The 25,677-nt window shown below is 40.4% G+C and overlaps 1 protein-coding gene across 38 annotated transcripts in view; it reads right to left on the bottom strand.

Moving 5' to 3' along the window:
• Positions 1-25,677, bottom strand: part of ARPP21 (cAMP regulated phosphoprotein 21) — a 299,973-nt gene that overhangs the window by 97,682 nt on the left and 176,614 nt on the right. For 31 of the 38 annotated variants that reach the window (XR_012500109.1, XR_012500108.1, XR_012500110.1 and 28 more), the window contains exons 2-8: positions 10,338-10,511; positions 8,435-8,601; positions 7,251-7,292; positions 6,350-6,439; positions 2,271-2,415; positions 783-861; positions 81-140 (exon numbers count right to left, since the gene is read on the bottom strand). Coding sequence is in view for 33 of the 38 variants with exons in the window: in XM_074345294.1 (XP_074201395.1) it covers positions 81-140; positions 783-861; positions 2,271-2,415; positions 6,350-6,439; positions 7,251-7,292; positions 8,435-8,563 (545 nt within the window). In the remaining 5 variants the exon portion in view is untranslated. Of the gene's footprint in view, positions 1-80; positions 141-782; positions 862-2,270; positions 2,416-3,098; positions 6,135-6,349; positions 6,440-7,250; positions 7,293-8,434; positions 8,602-10,337; positions 10,512-10,597; positions 10,681-11,460; positions 11,541-12,018; positions 12,340-25,677 lie in introns of those variants that run through there. The other 7 variants (XM_074345288.1, XM_074345292.1, XM_074345289.1 and 4 more) reach the window with 7 other exon arrangements.

Here is a 25,677-nt window from a genome sequence, read left to right on the forward strand (position 1 = left end):
CTTTCCAGAATGAGTAATTGAATCCAAATACCAAACCAAGACACATCAGATTAATTAACCAGCATTGCAATTTAACGTACTTGTCGTCACCAATGAAATCAATAATTTCCTGCTCCATTTTCAAGAGTATCATCCTGTCTCTGCAAAATAAATGTTAAAATGAAAAGGTTTTATGTACTTTCCGTTCCCAAAGACTTAACAAGTTCATTTATGTGTATGGAAAAGATGCTTTACATGCGTGTGGCTGTAAGTCAGTATCTAACTCTTCTCATATGGAACATGCTGTTTAAGATTACTTCTCATCGCATTTGTGAAGTATTTTGGAATTCTGAAACTTTTGTAGCTTTTAATGTTAATAAAGACATGCTCCATAAAACACATCAAGTAAATTTTATATTTTGAATTAGTAAGAATTAATAAGAAACTGCAACAAAGCCAAGCCCAAGTGGATGGTCTTAGAACTGCTTTGAAGCATAACTGGTTTATTTGACATTGATTCTTATTCTCTATTTTCCCTCTTCATCAGTATCTCTTTGTGACCACGAAAGCAAAACTTGTAAATGATAATTTATTCACTAGATAAGTACCCAGGAATTAAGACTATCTATAAACAGTGAACATGCAAATTATTAGCAGAAAAGAAAATACAAAACATAGTTTAAGACATCAGAGAAGGTGCCTGCATTTTACAACTCTCTTCTTAGAAGTGTTTGGATTAATGACTTTAACTGTGATATTCTACTTGACTTTTCTAAAAATAAGAGGTTTATTTAATAATTTACCTGGAATTATTCTTTAACGTGTTAATCAGAAACTCATGTAAGTCTATGCCTGTGGAATCCGTATATTCTTGGCTGCAATCTGAAACAAACAGCAGGGTGGAGTTGTCAGAAACAGGATGGGGAGATGGGGTAGAAAAGGGTTTCCCTGACACTCAGGTAAATTTTAGGGGAAGCTATTGGTGTCAAAGATACATGTTACAAAACTGGCAACCTGGCAACATTACATCAGAATGAAAATTAGATTCGGGCACTGAGAACACCTAGTTGATTCCGAGTGTGCAAAGATCCAACTGTCAAAGGAGAGGAAGTGGGCAAAGGCTGGGTGGGTGGGTGGGTGGAGTCAAATGCCACATGTTCATTCTGTGCTGTCAGTCAGCAAGGTCACGACCTTCCTATGACAGGGAGATGTACTCCCAGCCCACAGAGAGAGCTCTTAAGAGTTTGAGATCCCATGGAACCCTCTTTCTTAAAACAGAGAAGGCAAAAACTGAAAGTTCTATTACAAGACTATCTAAATATTCATCGTTACAAAGTATGGGAGGGCACTGAATATTTCCAAGTCTTTCAAATCTTCTGATGCTGGCTAAAAGCTTACTTTCTAAAGCCATTTTAGGAACCGTAGTTCTTTACTCTTGGATACATCTTGATTTTAGATATTCAGCAGCAGAGACAATCATTATAAGCAGGTACATAGTTACAGAGCATAACCTTAGAAGAACTTGTCATTTCTCAGCTGATCAGATGCCCTAGTCTTTCTGTTATTTAGAAAAAAAAACAGTCTACTGCAAAGCTATTAATTCATGAAATTCATTTCAACTTAGTTTTGTTTTTACTTTTGTTTTCTTTTAGTTTTGTACAATTATATGTAAGGCAATTTGAAAAGTCTGGATTGTAAGTTTGGGGTTTTAGAAAGAAGGACTTAGGGGAAGAATTTCATTGAAGTAGAAGTGCGTATATTTTAAATGAGGCATTATGGGGCAACATACAGATTGCAGAGACCAAATCCATCTGTTCCAGATAAAATAGTAATCATGTATTCCATTGATCCGTGCTTTGGGACAACATCACTTCTTGACTGAGAATTGCTCATCCACTACCCATCTTTTAAGGTAGGCATGAAAGTTAGGATATAAAACTGGGTATCATTACTGTTCATCAATTCAAGTTAGTTAGACTCATAAACTGGAATTAAGAGCAGATTTATATTACTGCATTGTACAAACTTCTCATTGAAAATAGGTGCTCCAAATGAATATCCAAAGAAACATGCGATCCTAAAGATAACCTTTGTCAATACACAGAAATGACACCACGAACAGAAAAGAAACAATCAAGTTCACATTACCTTTTACACACACACATACGTCCACATATAAAATTATACGTAGAGTTTGGTGGGAGGTGAATATGCGTGTAAAATCTGGAATGTATTCTGTAATTATCTGTGTGTCCAAATTGAGTAAGTTAAGGAAACATTTTCACAGTCACCTTTTGATAACATTCTGATCTTGGGTTTTTCAGAGGTTTTATCTTTGTGTTTATCCTTTTCTTTTTCTCTTTCAGAGTCATCTTTCCTAGATTTATCATCCTCTTGCAGGCTGGGAAAACTGGAAAGCTGTAAATGAATTGAATCCTGTTGGGGAAAAAATATAATAATTTAGGGACGGATTTAAGAATCTCTGTCTGGTTTCCATTTTGTATGGAGATGATTAAGAACAGGAAAATGAAAGCCAGGTGCAGGTTTGTTTTTTCCCCTTAAATTTAAAAAATTAAACCTGTCAGAAAAATAATTGCCCTTTAAGGTGAATTAAACTTCCGAAGTCAATGGAAGGTCATGAGAAATATCTGGCACTAAAACTCTGCCTCATGAATATTAACCTTAAGCAAGTTAAATCCCCGTAGATCACAACTCTTACTTTCTCTACAGGTTTACTTTTAAACACCTAGGAAAAAAATTTCTTGATCATCAATAAGCTTGTATCACAGCTACTGTCATGTCTCAAAAAGTTTTTAAAAAGAGGCTTCTGCAATTGTTTTCTGTAATCCCTTGTAAGGAGAAATTGGCATAAACACAGACAGACATATTACGAATCGTAATTACAGATAGAACAGACATAAATAGAGGCCATATCAGCCAATTTACAATTAAATTTCTGTTTTAGAACTACATGAACAATGATTTCTATCACTATGGAAAACCAAGATATGTAATTGCAGGAATCCTGGGTATGAATTATTATTACACACTGTTTTAAAATGCTATTAATAAATCACCATAATTTATAGTTACAATAAGCACTGTCTTTTAGAAAAGGTAGAAAATAGAACTGTATTTTCCATCAACAGTATATAAATATTTAATATTATTTAAATTCTGGTATCGGTTAATTCTTTCAAAATGTAAGATTCTCTTGAACTGATGCTTGGTTGACCATTTACACTATTGGGACTGGATCCACTTTTCTACTTATTTATTTTGCACTAAAAACAGATCATTTTGCATTAACTCATAGATCAGGCATTTGGTGGATAGTATGTTCACTGTTTTGAAGAAGAATGAGCCAAATTATGTTTTTCAGTTTTATGAAAAAACTGTGCTATGATTAAAACTATGACAAATGAGCTAACATTAAGCCCACTGGTTCTTATGTAAGAGCTCATTTGATGGGAAAGCTTTCTTTCACTAGTGACATTAACATTTATGATGCAGGAAAAAATGTTCCCAATGACTAATAGTGTTTCTCACTAAAAACTGAACTAATGCTCCTCTACATGTGACTAAACTGATGCCTCTGCACCCTCAAATTATGGCCAATCTGGGGTTCTGAATGGGTCTTGGTAAACCTAGCTAATCTAAGAAGCAAAAAGAAAAAGTCCTCCAAAGCTACGTTTCTTTTTGGGAGGGGCTCCCTTTGTATTTTGGGCTGGAAATAAAAAGTCACCACGGTGGGAAAGACGCATGATATAGAGGATGAAATAAAACACAGTCTCACACTAAATATTTATCTTAACTGGTCCTGATATCCACACGTTTATCGTGGGGGTGGACGAATGCAAAACATGTAAAACTGAGTGTAACTTGATTATAGGGCCTTTTATCACATGACTTGGGACAGAAATGTCTTAGTCTGCAAAGATTCAGGCAGACTTTAGGGTTATGATTTGCATCCACTTGCTAATGAAACAGCTGGACCATTTCTGGCTGAGGGTGAAGAAGAATTAATTTGCCAGGTGATCAGCAGGGGAGACTGAGGGTACCAAGCCATGGGGGTCTCATTGCTTCTTCAAAAACCGACTGAACCATCCAGCCTCTGTAAATTTGAATCTAAAATCAAAAAGGCTTGGAAATACAAATGCAAGAGCAGAGACTAATGGACATCATTTACCACAAAAAAAAAAGTACAAACTCACACCATGTGTTGACAGATGCTATAGTCAGAAAAATACCTGTCTTTTCTACACATTATGGTGTTGAAAGAACACACAAAAGTGCTATAGAGTTGGTAAAAAGCAATCTGTGATTTTTTAATATTTTTATTGATATGCTCAATAATAAAATACAAGTGTTAATAAATACATTGGTACAGGATAAGTTTATATCCAACAACAGTAAAAGAATGATTCAAGTTGCAGTAATACACTGATAGGTAAATAGTATAACATTAGAAAAGCAAAATTCCTTTAACTTAAGGACAGACTAAACCATCAGCTATGGGTCTGAGATCAAGTAATACAGGTAGCAAGAGTTTTTCCCACGCAGGAAAATGAAGGCAGTTTTCCAAATACTGTGAATATACAAACATTGGGGAAGCAATACAATCCATATACTGTATACTTCTGCCAGTGTTCCCTGGGATTCAGTTCCCACATTTGGAAGTGCCAGTGGTACCTAAAGAAGGCATTGCTTACAAGCCCAAAGGTCTGCTGCTTTATTCTCTAAAAAAGTAACACGGCTACTTGCTTATGTGTGTCTGGGTATTTTCTGTCAGCCCCCTGCTCCCACCACTCCTCAGCCAGTCCAAAGAGAGGGTTGAAAGCTCTAATTCTCTCCTACAAAGCTAGTCTTGGTTACTCAGCTTGGAACCTGCAGGAACAAAGCCCCGTTTGCCTCTTATTTCTCTGCAGCAATTGTATGGAGCAGCTAGACTTAGGTCCAGGACGGGCACTATGATACAGATGAGTTCTTAAAAACTTTCCTCCTGACCTTGTCAAATGGGATAAAAAGCAGATTAAGTCTCTAAAAGCTGTCCTCCTCTGCCTAGCATTAGGAGTGGGGGACAATGGGGGCATGACTTCTCCCAGAGTCTGTCATCCTGCAGAGTTAACATGTATCGTGTGCAGTATGTTACGAGCCATCACTCAACGTGGAAGAACATAAGCTGCAATTTCACATTATTCCCCCCTTTTCAATCTCCACTGAAAACAGAAGCACACATAAAATGCTGAACAAAAGCCACACGTCTCTCAGAGCCCAAGTGAAGTAAAGCTTGTGTATGAAACATAGTGACGGCTACTGAAAGCTAGCCTGTCCACGCCTGACGACATGGGTGGCGTGTTAAGGAAATGAGGCCGGGGAAAAAAATACTCCTAGGACAAAGTCTATAACGAATTTATTTTTGGTCCTTTTAAAGAAAGTGCTCTCACTGCTCTCTGTTTCCACAAGGAGAATTTAGAGTCTTTTAATTAAAGTAAGGAGAAAAAAAGCAAAAGAAGGCCCAAAAAAATAATGCCATCTTAATCAATTTTTCCTCCTCTGGGCTCAGATAAATCATTTTACTTTTGTCTTGACTGCTCTCAGCCTCTGAGAAAATAAGGAAAAATTCCAGCAGCAAGACCATTTTTATAAAAGCTAATACGATGCCTAGAAGGCAAACAAAAATAAATATGTGAGGTTTCCTGTTTCATCACAGAACGGTTTTCTTGGAATCTGAATTTTTAGAGCTTAATAGTCTTGCTGTAAGGAGCAAAACTATGTGTGAGTATATGCAGCAGTACATTAATAATAGTAAGTTAGATTCACCATCATCTCAGGTTTATTTCTGGACAATTTTTCCAGTTGAGAAATCTCCACCAAAGGCCATAATAGTCTATCTCCAAAGCTCAATGCACCTTATTCACTGATTTCTGAAATTTCACAAGAGCCCGAGAGTCGTGTTTCTTATAGGCAAGTGCATTTTGGGGAGGTGAGAGGTAAGGATCTCCAGTACGGAAGGAGATGGGATATTTAGGACTGTATTTGGTTCAGTCTTATCAAGAGAGAGCCTTTGAGGAGAATCAGCACTACTGTGCTTACATTTTAAGTTTTAATCTAAATTCTTTTGAATTCCTTTCCATTTGCAGTTTTCAGAGGGTCTGGAAAAAAAACAAAGGTGATACTTTGTGACAGACTGTTCCACTAATTTAGAATGCCTCATAGACAGGGGATGAAGCCAGAAAACGTTTTCCTTCTTCAACTGTTTGGGGTTTTTTTTGCTCCCCCAAAACACTATTTAAAGCCAAATTCATACTCATGCAGACAAGGTGGATCCCGTGCATGCAGTGATGGATCATGACGGGGGTATACATACCTGATCCTGGAGATTTTCACCTCCTGGTCTGGCTGAGGATTCTTCACAGACAGCAAGGCTGCGAGTCAGTTTACCTTTTCCTGCTCCTGACTGGGAAGGGGAAAGAAACAGGAAGGAAAGGAAAATAAAGAAAACAAACAGGAAATAGCCTCAGGCTGTCAAATCATCTCCACTTTCTCCCGACCTTCCCAAATGAGATTTTTTTTAAAAGCAAGCAAGCTTCAAATCCTCTGCTCAGTGCTGTCTACACTGGCTTGAAGCATCACATCCCTGTGTTCATAGGGATGCAATGTCTTCCTTGGCTCAAAGCATCAGACCCCTGCATTCATGGGGAGGCAAGCGGAGGAGAATGTGAAAGGGTGAATTTAAGGAACACTCAGCAAACTGTGCCCATCACACTGGAAACATACAAAGAATGCACTACAGCTGTTTCGTGAAAACATAAGGAGAAAAAGATGACAAAAAATGAATTTCCACTAAAACTGAGTTTGCGAGCTATTTGGACTGAAAAAATGTCCTAAAACCTGAAGATTGGGTCGTAGAGCCCAGAACCTGATTACTTCAAGGCAGAAACCAACTGGGGAGACTAAAACACTTCCCCCAAACTTTATGTTCAATGAAAAGAAAACAAGCGGCTATTCATTTGAAAAGCACCGTCAAATCTGCCAGTGTGAAAACAGGATCAAATATATACTCTGTGAACCAGAAATGCTCTAAGAAGCATACAGAGCGAGAAAGAAAGAGAGCTATCAACAGGACCCCACTGAACACAGTCAGCACCGGCGCAGCCAGGACGCACACACAAGCGTCTGAGTTGTGCTGGCCGGTCCTCTGACCCCGACGTGAAATACGCAGCTGACACCCAGGACAGCGAGTCAGGGCGGAGCGTCCAGGACCCTACCTTGGATTTTCTTCTCTCTTGGTTCTGAGCTGCCAGGCGCTTCTGTACGTTAGAAACAAAATCAAGCAAACACACAGTAAACCAACAACCAGGAGAGGGGAGCGGGGAGAGAGTGAGAGAAAAAGGTGTCAGTGGAGTTGAGAAATCAGTAGTAATAGCAACAAGGCATCAGAATCGCCTGGGGGACGCCCCCGCCCTCGCCCCCCGCGCTTCTGACCATTTAGCTTTTAGTGTGCTCTCCTTACAGCGGCTCCTGGAGGGGGCAAAAGCCAGCCTTGAAGGCTTTTGGCCAATATGTGGTTGTCTGCCTTTGCTCACTTTTTATATAAAAAGAGTTAACACTTTCTCAATTTGGTTCAAAGGAAATCGATACAAGCTATTTGCAAGGACAGTTTGTTTGCCTTCTACCACATCTCCTTCTCCCGTAAATCATGAGTATGTAATTATATCATTTTTTCAGTATCGTCAATCCTTCCCAGTCTCCCCCCTGCCCCTTCTAGAACTCTCTCCCTCCCTCCCTCCATTCCTTCCTGCCTCTCTGTTTCCCTCTCTCTCTCTATCTCTCTCTGGCTGGGAATTCTAGGCTTCTCTGCTAAGAATTAAAGCTTAGCCTGCCCAGGAAGGTGAAAGACAATTTTCCTTTGTCTGTCATGAGCTGGTTGTCATCATTCCATGGAACACAAACTCATTTTTAAAAATCAGCTAGTGTTGGGGTAGAGCTCAGGGGCAGAGCACATGCTCGGCATGCGCTAGGTCCTGGGTTCAATCCCCAGTACCTCCATTAAAAGCAACAACTACAATCATAATAAAAATGAGTAAGTTCAAAAGATAAAAATAAAACTCAGCTAGTGTAAAGCTGCCTCGGGAGAAGCAGCCCTCCACAGCTCTTCGAGGTGACCTGGAAGTTAAATATGGAGCTGCTGTGAGCAAATTTAGTCATTAAATATCTTCTTGAGATTTTTTTTTTTCCCCGTTTCAAAAGGCATTTTGGTCAGAATGCACCATGTGGTCGGAAAAAAAAAAGTGACTATTGGGAAGAGCCAGGATTTGTCTTATGGATTTCCTATTCATTTTACTGGTCAAACTATAAAAAGCCAACCAACCGACCAACCTTCAAAGTACCCTACAAATGAAAGCCAGGGCTGCACACAGTGCTATGAGAAATGGGGTTTCTCTGGGCTCACCTGTAGTTCCAGTTTCTCCTCTTCATCCAGACTTTCGGACTTAACCACGCCATTCTCCGGAGTGGCCGCATCCTGTCCAGGCCCGCCTTCCTCCACTATGGCCTGACTCAGGTCTCCTGGCTCAGACATCCTCCCAGATGCAAATTAAACTAACAAGGTTTGACGCCCTACAAGGTTAAGATGTCAAAAAGTTAAGTCAGTGCAGGGTGAAGTATTTACCATTATTCTTCAGGTATTTGATGTCTCCCTTTGTACTCAGAAACAAATGAGCAACTCCAGCCTCCTGGCCGGTTGTGTACAAAAGGAGAATCAAACAAGATCAAATCAAGTACCCGGGGCAAACCCAAGAGGCAGATTCCAACGTCCTAGCCACGCCCCTCCACACACATGCACACATACTTGTGAAATCACCTTGCCATCAAAGTGGCTCAAAGCATCTTAAATAGAGACACGGAAGTCCCACACATCTCCCAGTCCCCACGCCCCACTGCAGAATAGGAGAGAAGGAAAAACAGAGTATTTCCCCAACTCCCGAACAGATGACCCCCCGCCTCTGAGTCAGGAGGTTGTGCTGGAGATCTGAACCACCTCTGAGATGACCCAAACATGAGGTGCAAGGTTTAGCCACGGACATACTTCCCTGGGGATAAGGGGTCTGGGACACTCTACAAGGGGCAGAAATCGATTTAAGATGTAGTAATTCAGTATGAATATAGGGTCTAAATTTGGCAATAAACCTTTCAGGGACAACAGTTTTAGGCTTCAAACTGGCAGCTGCATGATTAAAAGCAGAAGCTGTCTCCCAAGCCCCTGTGGGTTGCTGGTGTTTCACAGATTCGGCTGAAGGAGGTCTCTGGCCAGCGGCTCTAATGAAGATATTGTAACTCAGCTCTGATACACTAGGCTCACAAGAGACGACCACACGGAGACTGGAAATGGCTCTTCAAAGTGTGAGGTTGGTATTATTTTTTCTCCCTACCTGCATAAAACCCCTGACAATTCCCCTTCTGATGTGCTGTCAAACGAGGCTCATGAATGATTTAGCATCTACTTCTTCTTCATTTTTTTTAAGGGGAAAAAAAAAGGAAGGAGAAAAAGGAAAGGAGGAAGGAAGGAAGGAAAAAGAAAAAAGAAAAAGAGATGCTGTATCCGAGAAAGTCAGTTCTTTTGCAAAAATCCCCAAAGAATGACTGTCTGGTTCCCAGTCATTACAGTGGTAATTATTATTGGACAAATCAGCATCTTGATATGTTTCTCTGGGAGTGTTTAATTACCAGTTACTCATTCAGTAACTTTATTTCCAACTGGACCTAGGAAGCATGAGAAAAATCTAAAACTCAGTAATTTCTGTTGCAAATCTGCTAAGACCGACCATGACAGGACAGATGGTAGCTAATGATACCATTAAGAACAACACAGGCTCACTTGGCAAAGGATTGTGGGAATGTAAAAGGCCAAGTTTTCCTCAAGGAGGGTGGTTTGAGTCTGCAGGGGACTAGTGAGCAAGGGTCTTAGGCTTGGGGAGGTTTGAGGATGTTCCATTTGGTGTATTCACTGCAGTGACACCGGGGACCAGTGTAGTTAACCACACAGAAAGTTCTCTTTCCCAGGGGGGCAAACAGCTTGTTTCTCAATGTGCTGAGTAGGGGGAGGAGATGGGACTTCTGTTGCCCTAGCTTTTTTTTTTTTCCAGAGCATTTCAATAAAAACAGATCGTGGCCAGATTTAAAAATGAAATGAACACACTAAGTTCTCAATTTTACAAACTATTAGCCAGTTGAATCCCTACTCCAGATTCTGTCTTTTTGGGCTGCCTTTGATGAACAGTTCAATGGCACATTTATAGAATGATCAAAAAAAATACACAGATGAGGTGACAGCCATCTGATGACAAGACCTTTACCTTTTGCGCTGAATTCCTGCTGTAGGTCCTGGCGACTGACTAGTGGCTTCTGTCCTTCTGCACCGGGGAAATCCACACAAGGGACCAGAGGTAACTGGAGTCCCATGTCCCCGTCAACAGTTCGGGATGCCCATCTCCATGCGACTCCCCTACACAGCCTGACACATCGTCAACCTGAAAAAAGATGAACAGTCAATAATCATCATGGCAATCATTGTGGTCGGGCGAAGGACGTAATAAATAAGAACTGGGTTGCTAACACTAATGACCAGTTTCCCGCAAATCACGTTCACAGCCTGATGCAGCTCCACCTGTCTCAAGCTGCCGGCTTCTTCTCTAATGAAGGCTCCAGCCGGCTGTTCAAGTCGGAGCGGCACCCACGCAAGGAGCTAAAATTAACAATTGCATTATGCACCGAAGATTACTCACTTCAATTTTAACCTTTTTTAGTGAAACCTCGCACTTTATATTAAAAAAAAAAAAAAGAAAGAAAAAAACACAAGCTTGTGTGTTTGCCTCCATGAGAATCAAGATCACCTATGAGAAAAAGTCTTGCCTCCTTTTCTAACCAAAGCCTTTGTCTTAATTATAGATCGATATGATACACTTTGATGCTGGTTCCGTGACGCTGTTCTTTATGAAAATTATCCTAATAAAGCATATCTAAAGGTTTTGATTTAATGAGGCTTTATCTATAAAAGTGAAAACAATACAAAGAGAAAAAGAAAGAAAGAAAAAAAAAAAGGAAAAACTTTCACAATGGCATTGCTGAGAGAGCGCTTTTTTCCTCCATTTACCATTTGGCAAGAAGAATTCCTAATATTCTCGTTGCTGGGTGAACACAGTCCCTACGTCCCCTCCCTCCCCATTAGGAATGCCACCGCCAGCTGGGCATTCTGTTTGACAGCAAAGAAACGCTGTCAGAGGGATTCAACAGATTTGCAAACTTTGAGCCTGTTGAAAACAATCCATGCTATAACGTGCACTTTCTTTTTCTCACAACTCCTACAGGAGCAGCGGAAAAGACAGCTTGAATGCAAACAAAGAGACGGATTCCTAATAACATTTGCCAAAACCAAGCTGTATCTCTCTCTCTTCGCTGCAACTCTACTCTGGTGCCCACCTGCTGTATCCAACACCACTCGCACCCATTCCACCATGTACTCAGCTTTGAAAACACTAAATGCATCTCAGTTATTTCGTCTGAAGTTTAGAAACCCTCCCTGCCTCCCCCTTGCTGCCCCCTCCCAGGTTTCAATGAACACAGTTGGCTCCTCGTTGAATTTGACTGCGGCTAGATTAACAGCATATTGGGTTACAACACCATTTGCTGTGTAAGACGAAAACAACTGTTGAAAACTCAATCACTTACATAGTCAACAATTTCTAGCTTTATTCTTGTCTTATTAAAATGGACAATTTGGCCATAGAATGCATATCTTTTGTTGTTAAACATTATATAACTATTGAGAGAGAAGCAATAATGAATTTTGGACCAAAATGGCATTTCTAATCAACGGTAACATGAATTTTTTTAGTTTTGACCTCTTTCACCATGGCTACTATGACTAACACGCGATATTAAAAAGAAGTCATCATGCCTTCAAATTAGGATTTATTTAAGTAGCTAACCCATTATCTAATATGCCTTAGAACAGGCGCCAGTGATGGAAGGAATTACCAAACGCTTTTTGGATTCTGTGTTCCTTTTCCCAAAGAAAATGAAGTTATCAACGATCACCGCAGCCTTTCTGTCTCCTCTTCCTGAAGCTCATGTTTGCACAGTGGCAGTTACCCCAGCAGGTGCAAGGCAATGCTGTTTTCAAATCTCAAATCTGAGCCTCAGATGCCTTATTCCAGCCCCAGTAGGTGGATGCAAGATATAATTCTTTCCACGAAGAAAGAGAAAGAACAAACTGGTATTCACGTAACCATCTCAAAGCGCGAACAGCCTGGATCTATGTGTGTGCGTAATTACCAGGACACGTTTTGAAATAGCACTGAGCTCTAAAGCCAGCAAAGTATTATTCTTGCATGCCTGAATCATAAAGTCATCATCTACCAAGATAAAAGAGAATATGGGCATATGGGAATGAGCAGAGAGGAACATATGGATCACAAATATTTTTGTAACTGATTAAAATTGTTCTCTTTGCTGAGAAAGCAGTGCCAGGGAATCAACTGGACTCCAGCTTTCTGTTCCCCAAACGAAACTGACTCTCCCACTGCCATATAATCTTCATTTGTTCCAATTTCTCCCATGTTCCACAAAGCAGCAAAACTATTCTCCACAAATATATTTTATCCAACAATTGGTTAATAGATATTCTGGCCGAGTGTCAATTGTTAGAGTTGGAGGGGTAGGGCCAGGGGGAAAGAGGAGACTCTATAAAAACGCACAAAGGAAAAGTTACTGCAGTTCTTTCAGAGGAAATAGTATTTTAACTGTAATTTAGGGGGTGATATTGAGCAAAGGCAGTCAATCTGCAAGCTACAGGGAATTGATCAACACTGCTGTTAGTTATTTACAATCAGGAAAATGAGTAAGATAATGACCATTTCACATTATATTTGTTTCTTATTTGGGGGGCTGATTTTAGAGTTGAAAATAGTAGCAACTGCGGGTTCGTGGGGATGAGAAAGAGAGGGAGAGAGGAGACAGGCACAGTGCAAAATACTTAATATTCTGTCTTTCATTTCCACCAATAAAATAGGCATGTCCTATTCGTGGGTGTGTGTGTCTCTGCGTTACATACAGGAATCAGTAGGCTGTCATATGAGGAAAGAAAGGTCGGGATTTGATTCAAATTCCAGCAGTGATTTAGTTCTTTGAGGATATGTAAAATGGGACATTAGAGTTAAATTCTGTCAGCAACCTGGGAGGGACACTGAGTCACTTTCATCACAGTCCTTCTACTAAAAATGAGCAGAGGATGACTGATCTTATCCCAAATCAGTGTTGGTTCTTTATGATGCTCAATCAAGAGTTACTTATTTGAAAAATCAAAATGTTTCTCCCTTAAGCACTGTTCCTTCTTCTTTTCCAGCTGGTCACAGCACTGCAAACGTACCCACTGGAAAGGTAGTGATATTAAGTGATACATCAATTTGCTGCATGAGGTATTTAAATGCTGCCACCCCTTAAAAACCAGAAACACATCCTATTCTGTTAAAGTTTTAAAAAATATTTTAGACATGTAAAAGTAAGTTTGAAGATCCTCCCAAAAAAGAGAGAAGAGAGAAGAAATGTAATTGAAATGTAATCCTTTCAGAAATAAGAGCAACCACAACCTGAATAGAGTGTACAGACTAATTCTTCAGTAAGCTTGAAATTTTCCCCAGGAAACAAACAAACAAAAAAACAAACAAATCAGTAAGAAATTTCCCTATAAGTTTACTTTCTCTTTCAATACATGTATAAGAAACACTCAACCAGGAGCTCTACCCTTTTACTTGAACTCTTTTTGGTCAATTCAAGGCACAGGCATTCTGTAAGATTCATGAACCACCCATGCAAATGCCAAAATAACCGGACAACTGTTTTGGAGGAAGAACCTAGGAAGATATTTAGGAAAAGGAATTTTCATGCAAGGGTTTTAGGGACAGAAGTTATTTTACATGAATATTCTTATTTGAACTTTGATAACTGGGCAGTTTATAAACATACAGTAGCTCATAGGTAGAATATCATGTTTTCTTCCTTAATTATAGGAAACTCGACACAAACATAACCCAGATCAACACTGAGCAGACTTTCAGTAATGGAAATAACTGATGTTGAAGCTTTAGAGACAAGAACAGCCCCACAATCATCACAAGTGCCATTAAAAATAACACAGGTCTGGTCTCAATAAAAACATCTGAAGGAGAAAGGCCAATGTTTCAATTCTTCATTTTTATACTGAGTCTTTACTGAATCTCCACTATGTGCAAGGATGTTCTAACACAATCTAAAAACAGGAAATACTTTTTTCCAAAAATATAAAACAAAATGAAAGTTTAATATTCCTAATGGAGCTACATGTTTATCTTCAGTATCCTCTTTCTCATTATTCATCAACTGCAAAATAAAGACGACTTCTGCTTTTATTATTCTTAAATACTTTCTTAGTGTATTTCAAAGGAAGGAAGACGGGAACTTGGGAGAGCTGACTAATGTACTGGATTCCATAGTAAATATCTGGATATCCCCACAGATGTGGAGGTGAACTAACTGAGTGAAGTAATAAAGTGAAACGTAGCCAGGATTGATGTAAGATCTTACCTTTGGGTTCTAAAAAACAGTTGCATCAGTTGGAACTTTTAGTTTAGACAAGAAGACTCATGGAGGACAAAGTAGCTATTTTCAAATGCTTAAAACATATTCAGAGAACAAGGAATTGGCTTTGCTTGGTGTTGTCCTGAAAGTTAGCATTAGAGGAAAAAACATAACCTATCTTTTAAACACAGAACTACCATGTGACCCAGTAATTCAACTCCTAGATGTATATCCAAAAACAATCAAAAGCACAGACTAGAACACATACTTGTACCCCCACATTCATGGTGGCATTGTTTATAATGGCCAAAGATATCCAGCAACAGATGACTGGATAAACAAAAAGTGGTGCACGCATACAATGAAGTATTAGTCAGCCTGAAAAAGGAATGGAATTCCAATGCATGTTACAACGTGGATGGACCTTGAAAACATTCTTAGTTAAATAAGCCACACATACAGAAGAACAGATATTGTATGAGTCCGCTTACGTGAGCTACTTAGAAAAGGCAAATTCATAGGGACAGAAATAGAAGGGAGGCCACCAGGAGCTGGAGGTGAGGAAGAAAGCAGTTATCATTTAATTGGTATAGAATTTCGTTGGCAATGGTGAAAAAGTTCTGAGTATAGATGTAATGGTTACACAACAGTGTGAATGTATTTAATGCCTTAGTACTGTACACTTAAGAATGGCTAAAAATAAATATTATGTATATTTTGTCAAATAAACTTTAAAAAAACCCTTTTTTCTTCTTGAATATGATATAAAACAAAAGTAAACAAATCAACAGACACACAAGCAGATCAAAAGCAGAAAATGACAGTACAGGAGGAGGAACCAGTATTCTACCTTACAAAACTGCTTCTGATGTACTGATAACACGTACGTGTAAAGACAAGTTTGGCGGATGTAACCTGCCTCTGTTTGTACTTGACTCAAATAGGTTTCCCTTCTCATCTCAGCAGTCTAGTCTTTAGCAAAGTTTACTATTTAACCATCCACTGTTTATGTTGCAAGAACAGAAGATTAGGGTGTGATGATGTTCAGAGAATCTTCCGCTGCACCTCTGCCAGAATCAGTACACGTGTGGCCAGTGTGTCGTCATCCACAAATGGTAACAGAAACTACTTCTAACTGAAAAAGACAACTCTGGGCACGTGTTCATGCAATCCAAACATCAGGCTGTCGGTCATCCGGGTGAGTGAGCTGGAGGGAACGGAGCAGTGGATCTGTAGCTCCATCACATCACTGACTCAGTATTTTGCATATTTTTTTTATTGCAGATAAGGAGAATTCTCTGACTAAAATAAATGCCACAGAGAGCAGGGCCAATGGTCCTGCCGCCACGTGAGAAAGCAATCCAAGACCGAGACAGCACCAAGGGTTGTTTGGGTTTGACCATGTGACTACCAGGACTAGTCCCAGGATTTTAAAATAGCCTCAACTTTCAAAACCCATGCAAGGCTAATTGGCATCTTATGTTTCCTGCCTCATTCTACTAAGCGTCTAGGCATGAGTATTCACATACAAGGTGGCATCATAAACCTCCAGCCAGGTGCAAACTTAGAAAATAAGTGCAAGTACTCAGGACCACAGCCCTGCAAAGAGCCCTGAAATCGGCTTGTCTAGCTGATACCAAACCCATCAACTTGGACAAATCCACAACCATGTAGCGGCAGAGCTGGCTCAAAAACACTGTCATTTTGACTAGGGATCAGAGCTCTTCTTAAAACCCTGTGTTCCTCCAGTGACTGAGGGCCCTATTAGAAATACAGACCGGGCTCAGCTAATCTGTGCAATTAATTCTTGGGATATTGCCAGAGACGCCCACACACTGTTTCCCCCTAGACCGCTATCTCTTCCCTCTCCCGTGAACCAGAAAATACTGCATAAAAATGGCGTGAACAGTTTGTCTGATAATGGAATGTGTGTTTCTTCCTCGATTTTATCCCTAATATCATATAGACACGTGGGTTTCTGGACATCATGCTCAGCCTTGCTCTTTGAAACTCCTCAAAGTCCATAAGCCACAGTTCTCAGAATGACCTCCAGTTACCTGCGAGCCATCTGGCCAGTTTCCTCCTTCCACTTCTACAACTCGCAGGACCCGTCTTTGCAGAGGCCATGCAGGAAATCACATGTCTGCATGATTCCCAAATAGAGTGCGCCCAGGGTATGCAGGAAGGCGTTATAATTTTTTTTTTAATGTGGAATAATCCATTAGAAACTTCTGGTGCCAGAACACATGTAACATTTAGAAATGAGTGTCTCCCTAATCTTCAAGGAAAAAGCCAGAATCTCAGACTTGGGAAGTTGCCTTTTCATTCCAAGCATAACTAAAACAAATTTTCCAGGAATGTAAAGAGCCCTGCTGGGATCTTGTTGATAATGATCTCATCTTTGTTCAAACACCCATGTTCCTAAGCAGTTAGATCTTCCAAGAATCCCACCAAGTTGCACACTGACCCTAAATATTTCCCTCGGTATCACTGTACTATGATCTCCTGGGACAAACAACACTATTTCAGGGAAGCGGGGGGGTGATCACGTGAAATATTTTGGCTTGAACATTATTAATCTCATTGCTGTTAGAACGTCTGAATTCTAAATTCAGTTCAATTCTGTTCAATACAATATTTTAAAATGTCCTTTTTTGCAAGATCTGGATGCCAAGAAAATAACCCATTATTTATGTGCAGTTAAATATATTGGAGACACCTTGTAATGGAACAAGGATTTATCAGAAAATGCATATTTTCAACTCTGGCTTAAAGAATTCAAAATGATTAAAAAAATTCATCATGAAGAGAAGAGGGACTTCCAAAAAAAGAGTGGAGAGAAATATTAATTTTATTCAGCATATCTGTCATGCACGCTTTTCTCCTTTATTCCTACAAGAAGTGAAAGAAGCATGTGTCATTCCCAAAACAATGAAACTTAAATGTGACGCATTTCTGGGTGCCAGAGCGTGAGCTAAATGTTTGTGCTATTAAAATCTTTCTCGCAGGAAAGAAGAAGGGAGGAGACATTTAGAGAAAATGAGTGAAAGCAAAGATAGATTGATAAATTGTTACTCTGATTTTTGAAATGGTGATAAAATTCATGTTCTTTCCTTACATAAATTAGCAAAAATAAGAGGTTTCCGTTGCCATCATGTCTTCATTTTTCCTTAGGTTAATGGGTACCATTTGGTGCCTTCGCATATGAATATTTTGTGCCTTAATGTCACCTTTTCAGATTGATTGCTAACCTGACATCATTCCTAAACCTAATCAAAAATAATCGAAGTTTAAATGACCCACCCTTGACCTCAGCTCTGCCTCCCTCCACCCCCTATGACAGCAGAAGAATGGAAAGGTCTTCCAGGGGAGCAAAGGAATTAGGGTGCTTCCAAAAATAAAAAGTCAAAATGCAGGCCTGAGGGTCTATGACTACAGGAGGAGAGCTCTCCACCCACAAGGCGGGGAGCGGCAGGAGAGAGAGATTTACCAGAGGTGCACGCCTGCTGCATCCCCAGTGGAGCCAGAGAATGTCAGGAGCCTCGAGAACAAAGGGCATGTTAGGTATGCTCCTGGCTCTGGGCTACAGTTGTGCGCTAAAACGGATAGCGAGCTCTTCTACCAGATTTAACTACCACACCAATACCTATGTTTATTGTTTTACTTCCACACGGCGGATTCTGGACTGAGCAGTTTCCATAGATTACTGTATTTTATCCTCACGTCCAAGGCACTATTCGTTGTTGCTACCTGTGGTGGGGAAGGCATCCCGTTGTCTACTTAGCTGGTCTCTTTCGTGTTAGGTCAGCTGGCTGTTGGCGCCTTCACTCACTGAACTCTGCAGGTCTGAGAAACTCAGATGAGTCGCTCTTTAAAAGACTCAATATTTGAGCCAAGCTGTAATAATCACCCTCCCCACCCCATGACATAAGCTACACAAGAGATTTTTGCCTGTGTGCTCTACCTCTGTACTAACTCCAGGGCTGAGAATAGGGCCTGACACACAGGAGGACTTGCTGACTCAGTTAATGAAAGGGGGCTCTGAATGCCACCTGGATTCTAACCGGTGCTGGCTTGGTCGCTGGACCATTTTTTGGCTTTCTCCACCCAAGAGCCAAGGCATCTAAACATTCGGAGCCCTATTAACCAACAAGGCAATGTTACGGGAAAACACCCAACAGCCACTAAAAGGTCAATGTGCAAAACCATGACGTGCTTGTGGACAGGTGAGTCTCAAGAGGGCTTGGGCCTGTGTGAGCTCCATGGTATCCATGATGGGGGGCCCATCCATCCAGAGAGAAAGCCCCAGCTGACCCAGTGAGCACCAACAGCGGCGTGGCGTTTTGGAGAGGATACTAGAGAAACGAAAGAGATGGTGCTTGCCCCTGGCGGAGCTACCCTACCCTGCCCCTAGCGGAGCCCTATTAGGGAATTCAACAAAGGGGTTTGGGAGCAAAGCACTGCAACCCAGAGGACACACACTACACACAATACACACCGCTGCCAACCTGGGACTTTATGGGTTCTTCAGAGTCTTCTGTTTGCAAAAGTTAATTTGAACGCCATCTTAAGGGAACTAGTAGATGTAATTACCAGAAAATGGACAATGGACAGATGTTCTCATTAACGATAAAAGGAAAGAGTTGAGCCCCTGAACTGAAGATGGACATGGAGGTCAGTTTCTTCAGGTCGTTGGTAGTTTCATAACTTTCCCGAAAAAAATCTGTGGTATCAATCAAATGTATGATTTGTCACAATTAAACTGGCCAGACCACGAGGCCTTGCTCACATTTCCAGGCTAAAAAAATATATATATATAGAAGTAGTGCCTCTCTTTCCTTTCAAACTCCAGGTTTTCAGTTATTATATCGAGTCCCTCCCATCCCATTTCCAGCGCTCACTTCATCGGGGGTCTCACCTGTGTCACTGCCCTTCTCAGGGTGACGTGCCACCCACACAGGTGCCCCAGTGTTCGAACCACAAAGAAGAGGATGTTCTACCTTCATCCTGTGGGTGGAGTCGGCCCCTTCTTGAAAGCAGGACTCTTTCTTTCCCCTGTTTTTGTTGTTCCTCTTTCTCCACCCTGCCTAGGATAGTGCTACCCAAAATTACGTATCGATGCCCCGGCAAATGCAGTCATGAACACGAAAAAGCCACTGTGCTGAGATCAACATGTTTACAAGGTAAGAACGTTAAGTGTTCGATAAGTAATTCCTCCTCTCCTCAGACTTCCTGTGAGAAGATGCACTCGACATGTAGGATAAATGAGTTCATTTGACATCGGAGTGTTTTCGGTTTTAACGGCTAGCAACACTGCATCGGAATTTCTCCTCACCACAATGAAATCTCTAGAAAGTCTATTTGAACCATAGACGCAGGGGAGTAAGTACCAACAAAACCACGACAGGACACGTGTGAACTCAGGCGGGAAAAGGGTTCGGACCACAAGTGCTATAGAAAGAGGTGGGAAACCACGTCTCACGTGATGCCTCCTTTCCTGGAAGAGGACGGGAGCGGACTGGGAGTGAATGGAGCTACAAGTCTCCAGAGAGAGGACTTAACGGGGCCTCAGGGAGAGCAAATGTCTAGTAAATGAAAGCCAATATGCAAGACGGTGTCTCTAAGCCTTTATTTTAAGCCACCGAGGGATCCCACTTTAAACGTAAATGTTCTAAAGTCTTCCAGATGATGAACGTGGGCAGAAGACTGACCCTCAGTTCCCTGGACCGCGGGCCAGCGTCTCCTGCACTGTAGACAGTTTCGCACACACACAAGAACGCAAGGCCTCCCAATGTGCTGGAAGGAGAAATGGATCTATTTCTAGGAAGGAAACATTTTCAGGAAACTTGTAACTCGTTGGTGGAGCAGAATCTGTTTTTTAGTTGTTTTTTTTTTTGCCATGTGTCCCAGGGCTTAGCCGGAAGGTAATTTCCTACTTAAGACATATGAAAGCGTGCGTGCCTGTTTGTGCTGGGCGCCCCTCCAGGGCTGGGCCATCTGTGGCCATGCTGATCAGACCCCACATGCCCTGCTTGCCACAGAACCCAAAGGGAGGTGCGATTGGTCACTTGAAAGAAAGGGGCTGCCATTCAACATCAGAGTTGCAATCACATGACCACTCCCTACCTCAAAAGCTTGGCAGACACGATGATGTCTCCCCCATCTCCCTACCCCAAGCCTGACCTCAAGGCTCATTTTTTTTTTTAAATGAAACATTCTTACTTAAGAGACAGTTAAAGAGTTAGCTGCATTCCAGACTACAGCATCTGGCAGGTGAATGCCTTCTACTTTGATGGACTCTTCTCTTTGGATGCTTCCTGTTCGAACTTTCCAGCAAGACCCTTCAATCCTGAGAAACCCGAGTTGAGGAAAGTGGGGGTTTGCTTTTCATAATTCTCTATGTTTTTAAATGTCTAATGCATTTTGATAGTCTTATAAAACTATGAGCGGCTGTAAGCTCTGTGAATTATTAGAGTCAGCTAGAGTTACCTGATGTGGGGGAAAAAAATGGAAGAAGTAGGTTATCAAACCATTCTATATAAAGGAAGTGGCAGAAATTATTGATGGAATTCAGGAGATACATGGTCAGTCTCAACTTAGGTGATGGGAGATGCTGGCCTGGGGTCCCAGGGCTGAATGGTTACTGAAATGAATACTGAAAGAAAAGGGGTAAGCTGGGTGCAAGAATTCCTTAAGGATTCCTGAAGGCGAAGTTGGAGCTTTGGGGTCATTCTGTTCATGGATTCTATAATTCTTAAGCTAAGGGTCGGAAAGGGGCTATTAGATTTGTATATGTGTCATAAGATTGGAACAAACCAGTCTTGAAGCACACAATTTTCAGAGACTTCAAAAAAGGAAAGTGTGGCTGGACCAGGGCAAACAGATTTTAGGAAGAAAGGCATGAAGCTTATGCATGCAGCTTTGATGTCTCTAATGTACAGCCTTGAACTTAAAAATCAAATGGGATGTAGTATCCTTGCGACAAAGTAGAACAACCAACTTGATCCCTAGAATGGGGGCTGGAAATCTGGGCTTGAATCAAAGAACAGAAATGTAAGTGATGCAGGTGTTAAAAGTTTGCAAGATTGTGCATCCAAGCTACACATACAGAAATGGCCAGGCTGAAATTATTTGGGAAAGAATCAGGTTGATGACTGGATATACATGGAAATGAAATATCTGTCAATCTTATGTAATGTGCAACACGGAGCTTTTTTGAGTTTCTGGCTTATCTGTGCTACCTTCAAGACTGTAAACACAGATAAGAGAGGAGAAGCCGTTAGTTGCATTCATGATATATAGCAAGGCACGCTCAGAAGTGAAGCTTTTTTGGTAGGTACGATCTCCTTAATAAAAAGTCTAAGTGGTAAACATGAGGAAAATTACATAGTGGGGAAAAATCATAACTTTTCTTTACTCATAATGATACTTAAAGGAGGGAGGAAGGGGAGGCAGGCAGGCAAGCCAGCCCAACTCTCAGAAAAAAACATGCAAAATTAACATGTGAAAGTAGAACATGGAATATTTGGAAGAACCCATGATGAAGCCTGAAACAAGCTTTAATTTTCACATATAGATTTACAGGTAGGAGGACAGAAAGAGTCATTCACTCATCATCACTAACATCTAAGCAGAGACAAGATGGTTCATTGTTACAGATAAACAGTAACAGTAACAGGAAGGGCATTCTCTTGTATTTGTTGAAGTATGGGATACAGAATAACACGTTCTGCATGTCAAACAATTATCCAATTTCACTGAAGAAAAAAAAAGTTCAAAGAACATGACTGGATCCCGTTGCCTCAAAAGTCACGTACATAATAAGAAAAGTAATTTGAATCTATAAGAACCAACAGTTTAAGCATGTTAACATGAGTGACTACTTTTAGCCTTACAAGGCATTGTTAGTATCCTCATTTAAATATTAAGATTTAAGACGCGCGCGAGTGTCTGTGTATGTGTGTGTACAGAGCGAGAGAGAGGCAGACAGAACACATGTGTAATTTGTACAGTCCCATGTCTTTGAAATCCCCTCTGGTCCAAAGCTACCCTTATAACCTGACAGGACATTCTTAATTCTGGGAGCATTCCTTCTGGAAACTCTGTGGCCTGACCACTTCTATGGAGGGCTCAGACGTGCCCCAGACGCCAATTTCAGGTCAAGCTGAAATTTCTTCCCAGCTTCAGAGACTCCGGAAGGAGAGAGGCAAGAGTGACACAGGAACAGAAAACACTGCCTGTTCCCTCCACTGGCTCCCCAAGGAGCCAAATTGCAGGAGACACTCAAAAACCAAAAAGAATAGCTGCCTATCTAGATACTCCTCGTTTGCTGTATCATTTATACATGAATTTGGTCAGCCAATTTTGGAAGAATTTTGTTTAAAAAATGCTCTGGTTAGAAAGCAAGACCTGCTTTATCACCTGACTTTCTCTAGATACAACCTGGTTGAGGGGCCTGGGCTTTATGGCTGATTTTGTGTCCGGGGAGGGTACTCAGTGGTAGAGTGCATCCCTAGCATGCATGAGGCCCTGGGTTCAATCCCCAGTGCCTCCAAATCAGTAAACCTAATTACCTCCCTACCTTAAAAAAAAAAAAAAAAAAAAAAAGAAGAAAAAAAGCTGGTGGAAAACGTAGGAAGCTTTCTCTTAAAATGTTTATGATGTAGCACTTTCAAATACTTTCTTTTTTCAGAAGTTGTATGTGCGTATTAGGAGAAATTTTTTTTCTGTTGTTTTTCATTCTCCTTAAACCATTATAGCTAAACTTTGAGGGAAGGTCTCCTAGTGGATTTTGAAAGATAACTGCAGCCTTTTCTTGAAATAAACACTAGAGTAAAAGTTTGTTTTCTGGCCAGCAGTAATAAGCTGTTGATATTGTATTTACCATGGCCTATTTACCGTCTTAATACAAGCTCTTTAAAGATACACGTTCATATGCACAGATAGACACACACTCACTCACATCTCGGATATATATGAAGAATGCAATAAACACAACATTTATTAGATACTCACAGCTTTCCCCCTAAAAAAGGTTTTGAGGGTCTCATCTTTTTTCTCTTTTTTTTAGTGTAGATATGCTCAGGCAGAAATGAGCACTTGTATATTTAAGACTACTCCTCCCCTCAAATGGATAAAAACGAATTCAGAGATGGTACAGGGATGCTCCAGTCACAACTAAGTGTAACCAAGGCTGCAATCCTGTTGTATACAGGTCTGCCTTTTAAAAATCAGTGTCTACTCAAGAATATACATGCTGTCAAAACCACTACTCACTTGCTAGCTTCCAGAATGTGTTGTTTTGGAGTGCTGCTGTATACATACCCTTCAAATTTTCACTATAAATTAAGGTTTTGTGCAATTTAAGCTCCATTTCAGGTTAGATTACACTTTCTTTTAATTAACTATAAAAAAAATCTAACATTGCTTCTTTCTCTTCTTTTAATCCAGCACCTCTCCAAAACCTATGAAGAAGTAAAGCAAAGAGAACCCAGCTTCCAAGAGACACTAAAAAAAAAAAAAAAAAGATTCTTGCATCTTCTGGAAGAATCTGTAAGTTACTTATCTCTCACATAACCTCTTTAAAAACCAGGACTCTCTTTATTTTTATTGTACTGAAACACCTGGTGTTCAGTCATGATTTGATAAAGCACTTATTTAGTGAATTAATGATTGAATACACAAATTCAACAAATCAAGAGATTATAGTCCTAGTCATAATGCAAAACTGCTGAGATCACACTTCCAAACTTGCAATTATTACTCCATTATCATTATCACTGCCATAAATCACACTGGGAAACAAAACTACTTTTACTATGATAGAAGTAAACTTTACATCAAAATAAAGTTACATGCTAACGTAAACAAAGTCGAATTAAAAGAATTCCAATACATTTATTGGATACTTTGCGTTTGACATTATTTTGATTAAAATAATATAGGATAAAAGGATTAACTCTTAAATGTCCTATTTTAAAGGAGAGGAAACTGAGCCACAGAGACATTAAATATCAGAGCTAAGATTTCATTCTAGGAAAAGATGGGGCCAGAGTTCATTCTGACAGACGGGTCCCAGGACTTCAACTTTAACCACAACACTTTGAAATGAGTGAGAATAACCATCACCACACGCCCGGTAATAAACGCTCAAAGCCTGCCAGCGTGATGCCCGTGGCCATTCCTGGGAGGGAACCACGGGACAGTTGAGGGTGCTTGCTTACCCTAGTCTTTCTAAATCTTCTCCAATGAACCTACTTCGGTTTAACACGCAGAAAAAGCATCCTTAAAGATTTAGAAGAGATAAAAAAATACTGAACGAGTTCAGATAGGCTACTCTCAGTGTTAGTGGCAGCACCAAGCACGTCTGTTGTTGCAGTGAAACTACCCGTTCAATCAGAAAACGTGAATACAAAGACAACGCATGGCATTGTTAGTAAGACCAAAAGCAGAGAATAAGTACATCCAATCGGATGTGTAATAAGAGGAATTAAATCTACGAAATTCCGTGTATTAAATAAACATCCAAGATAAAACTAAAGAAAAATACCTCACACACAAACCAAACTATTTAACACAACTGTATGAACTACTTTAATAATGCCGTAACAATCTCAAAATTAGTCAGATAAATGTTTAAATGACCATAAAATATGTTTTATTTTCGGGATAAATATCAAAATCAAAACAACTCAAGTGCATTAAAACCAAAGTCAAGAACAATTATAAGTCAGACTGGACTAAAATTTCTTAAGAATTCAAGGATATTTTTATATGGAGCCATTGACTTGAATATTGTGTTCTAAGCTTACTTTCAAGGAATCAACCAAAAAGTTTAACCATTTGTGGGGAGACCCTGTAACTTCATTAAAAGAAATGTGATTCCCTTCTTTGTAGGTTTGGGTTCAGGGAAGGTGCCTGGTGACACCTGTAATCATTTTTTCCCCATCTACACCAGCTATGGTCCCTTTTACTGAGCAGCCATCTGTAGGTCTGTCACTTTGAAACAGTTCCTGACTGCAGCCACTGGTCTTGGAGAGGCAGGTTGCAGCTCAGGGTCTGGGAAGACAAGGTGGGCAAAGC

The sequence above is a fragment of the Camelus bactrianus genome, chromosome 17 (assembly GCF_048773025.1).
Source record: "Camelus bactrianus isolate YW-2024 breed Bactrian camel chromosome 17, ASM4877302v1, whole genome shotgun sequence".
NCBI classification, from domain to species: domain Eukaryota; kingdom Metazoa; phylum Chordata; class Mammalia; order Artiodactyla; family Camelidae; genus Camelus; species Camelus bactrianus.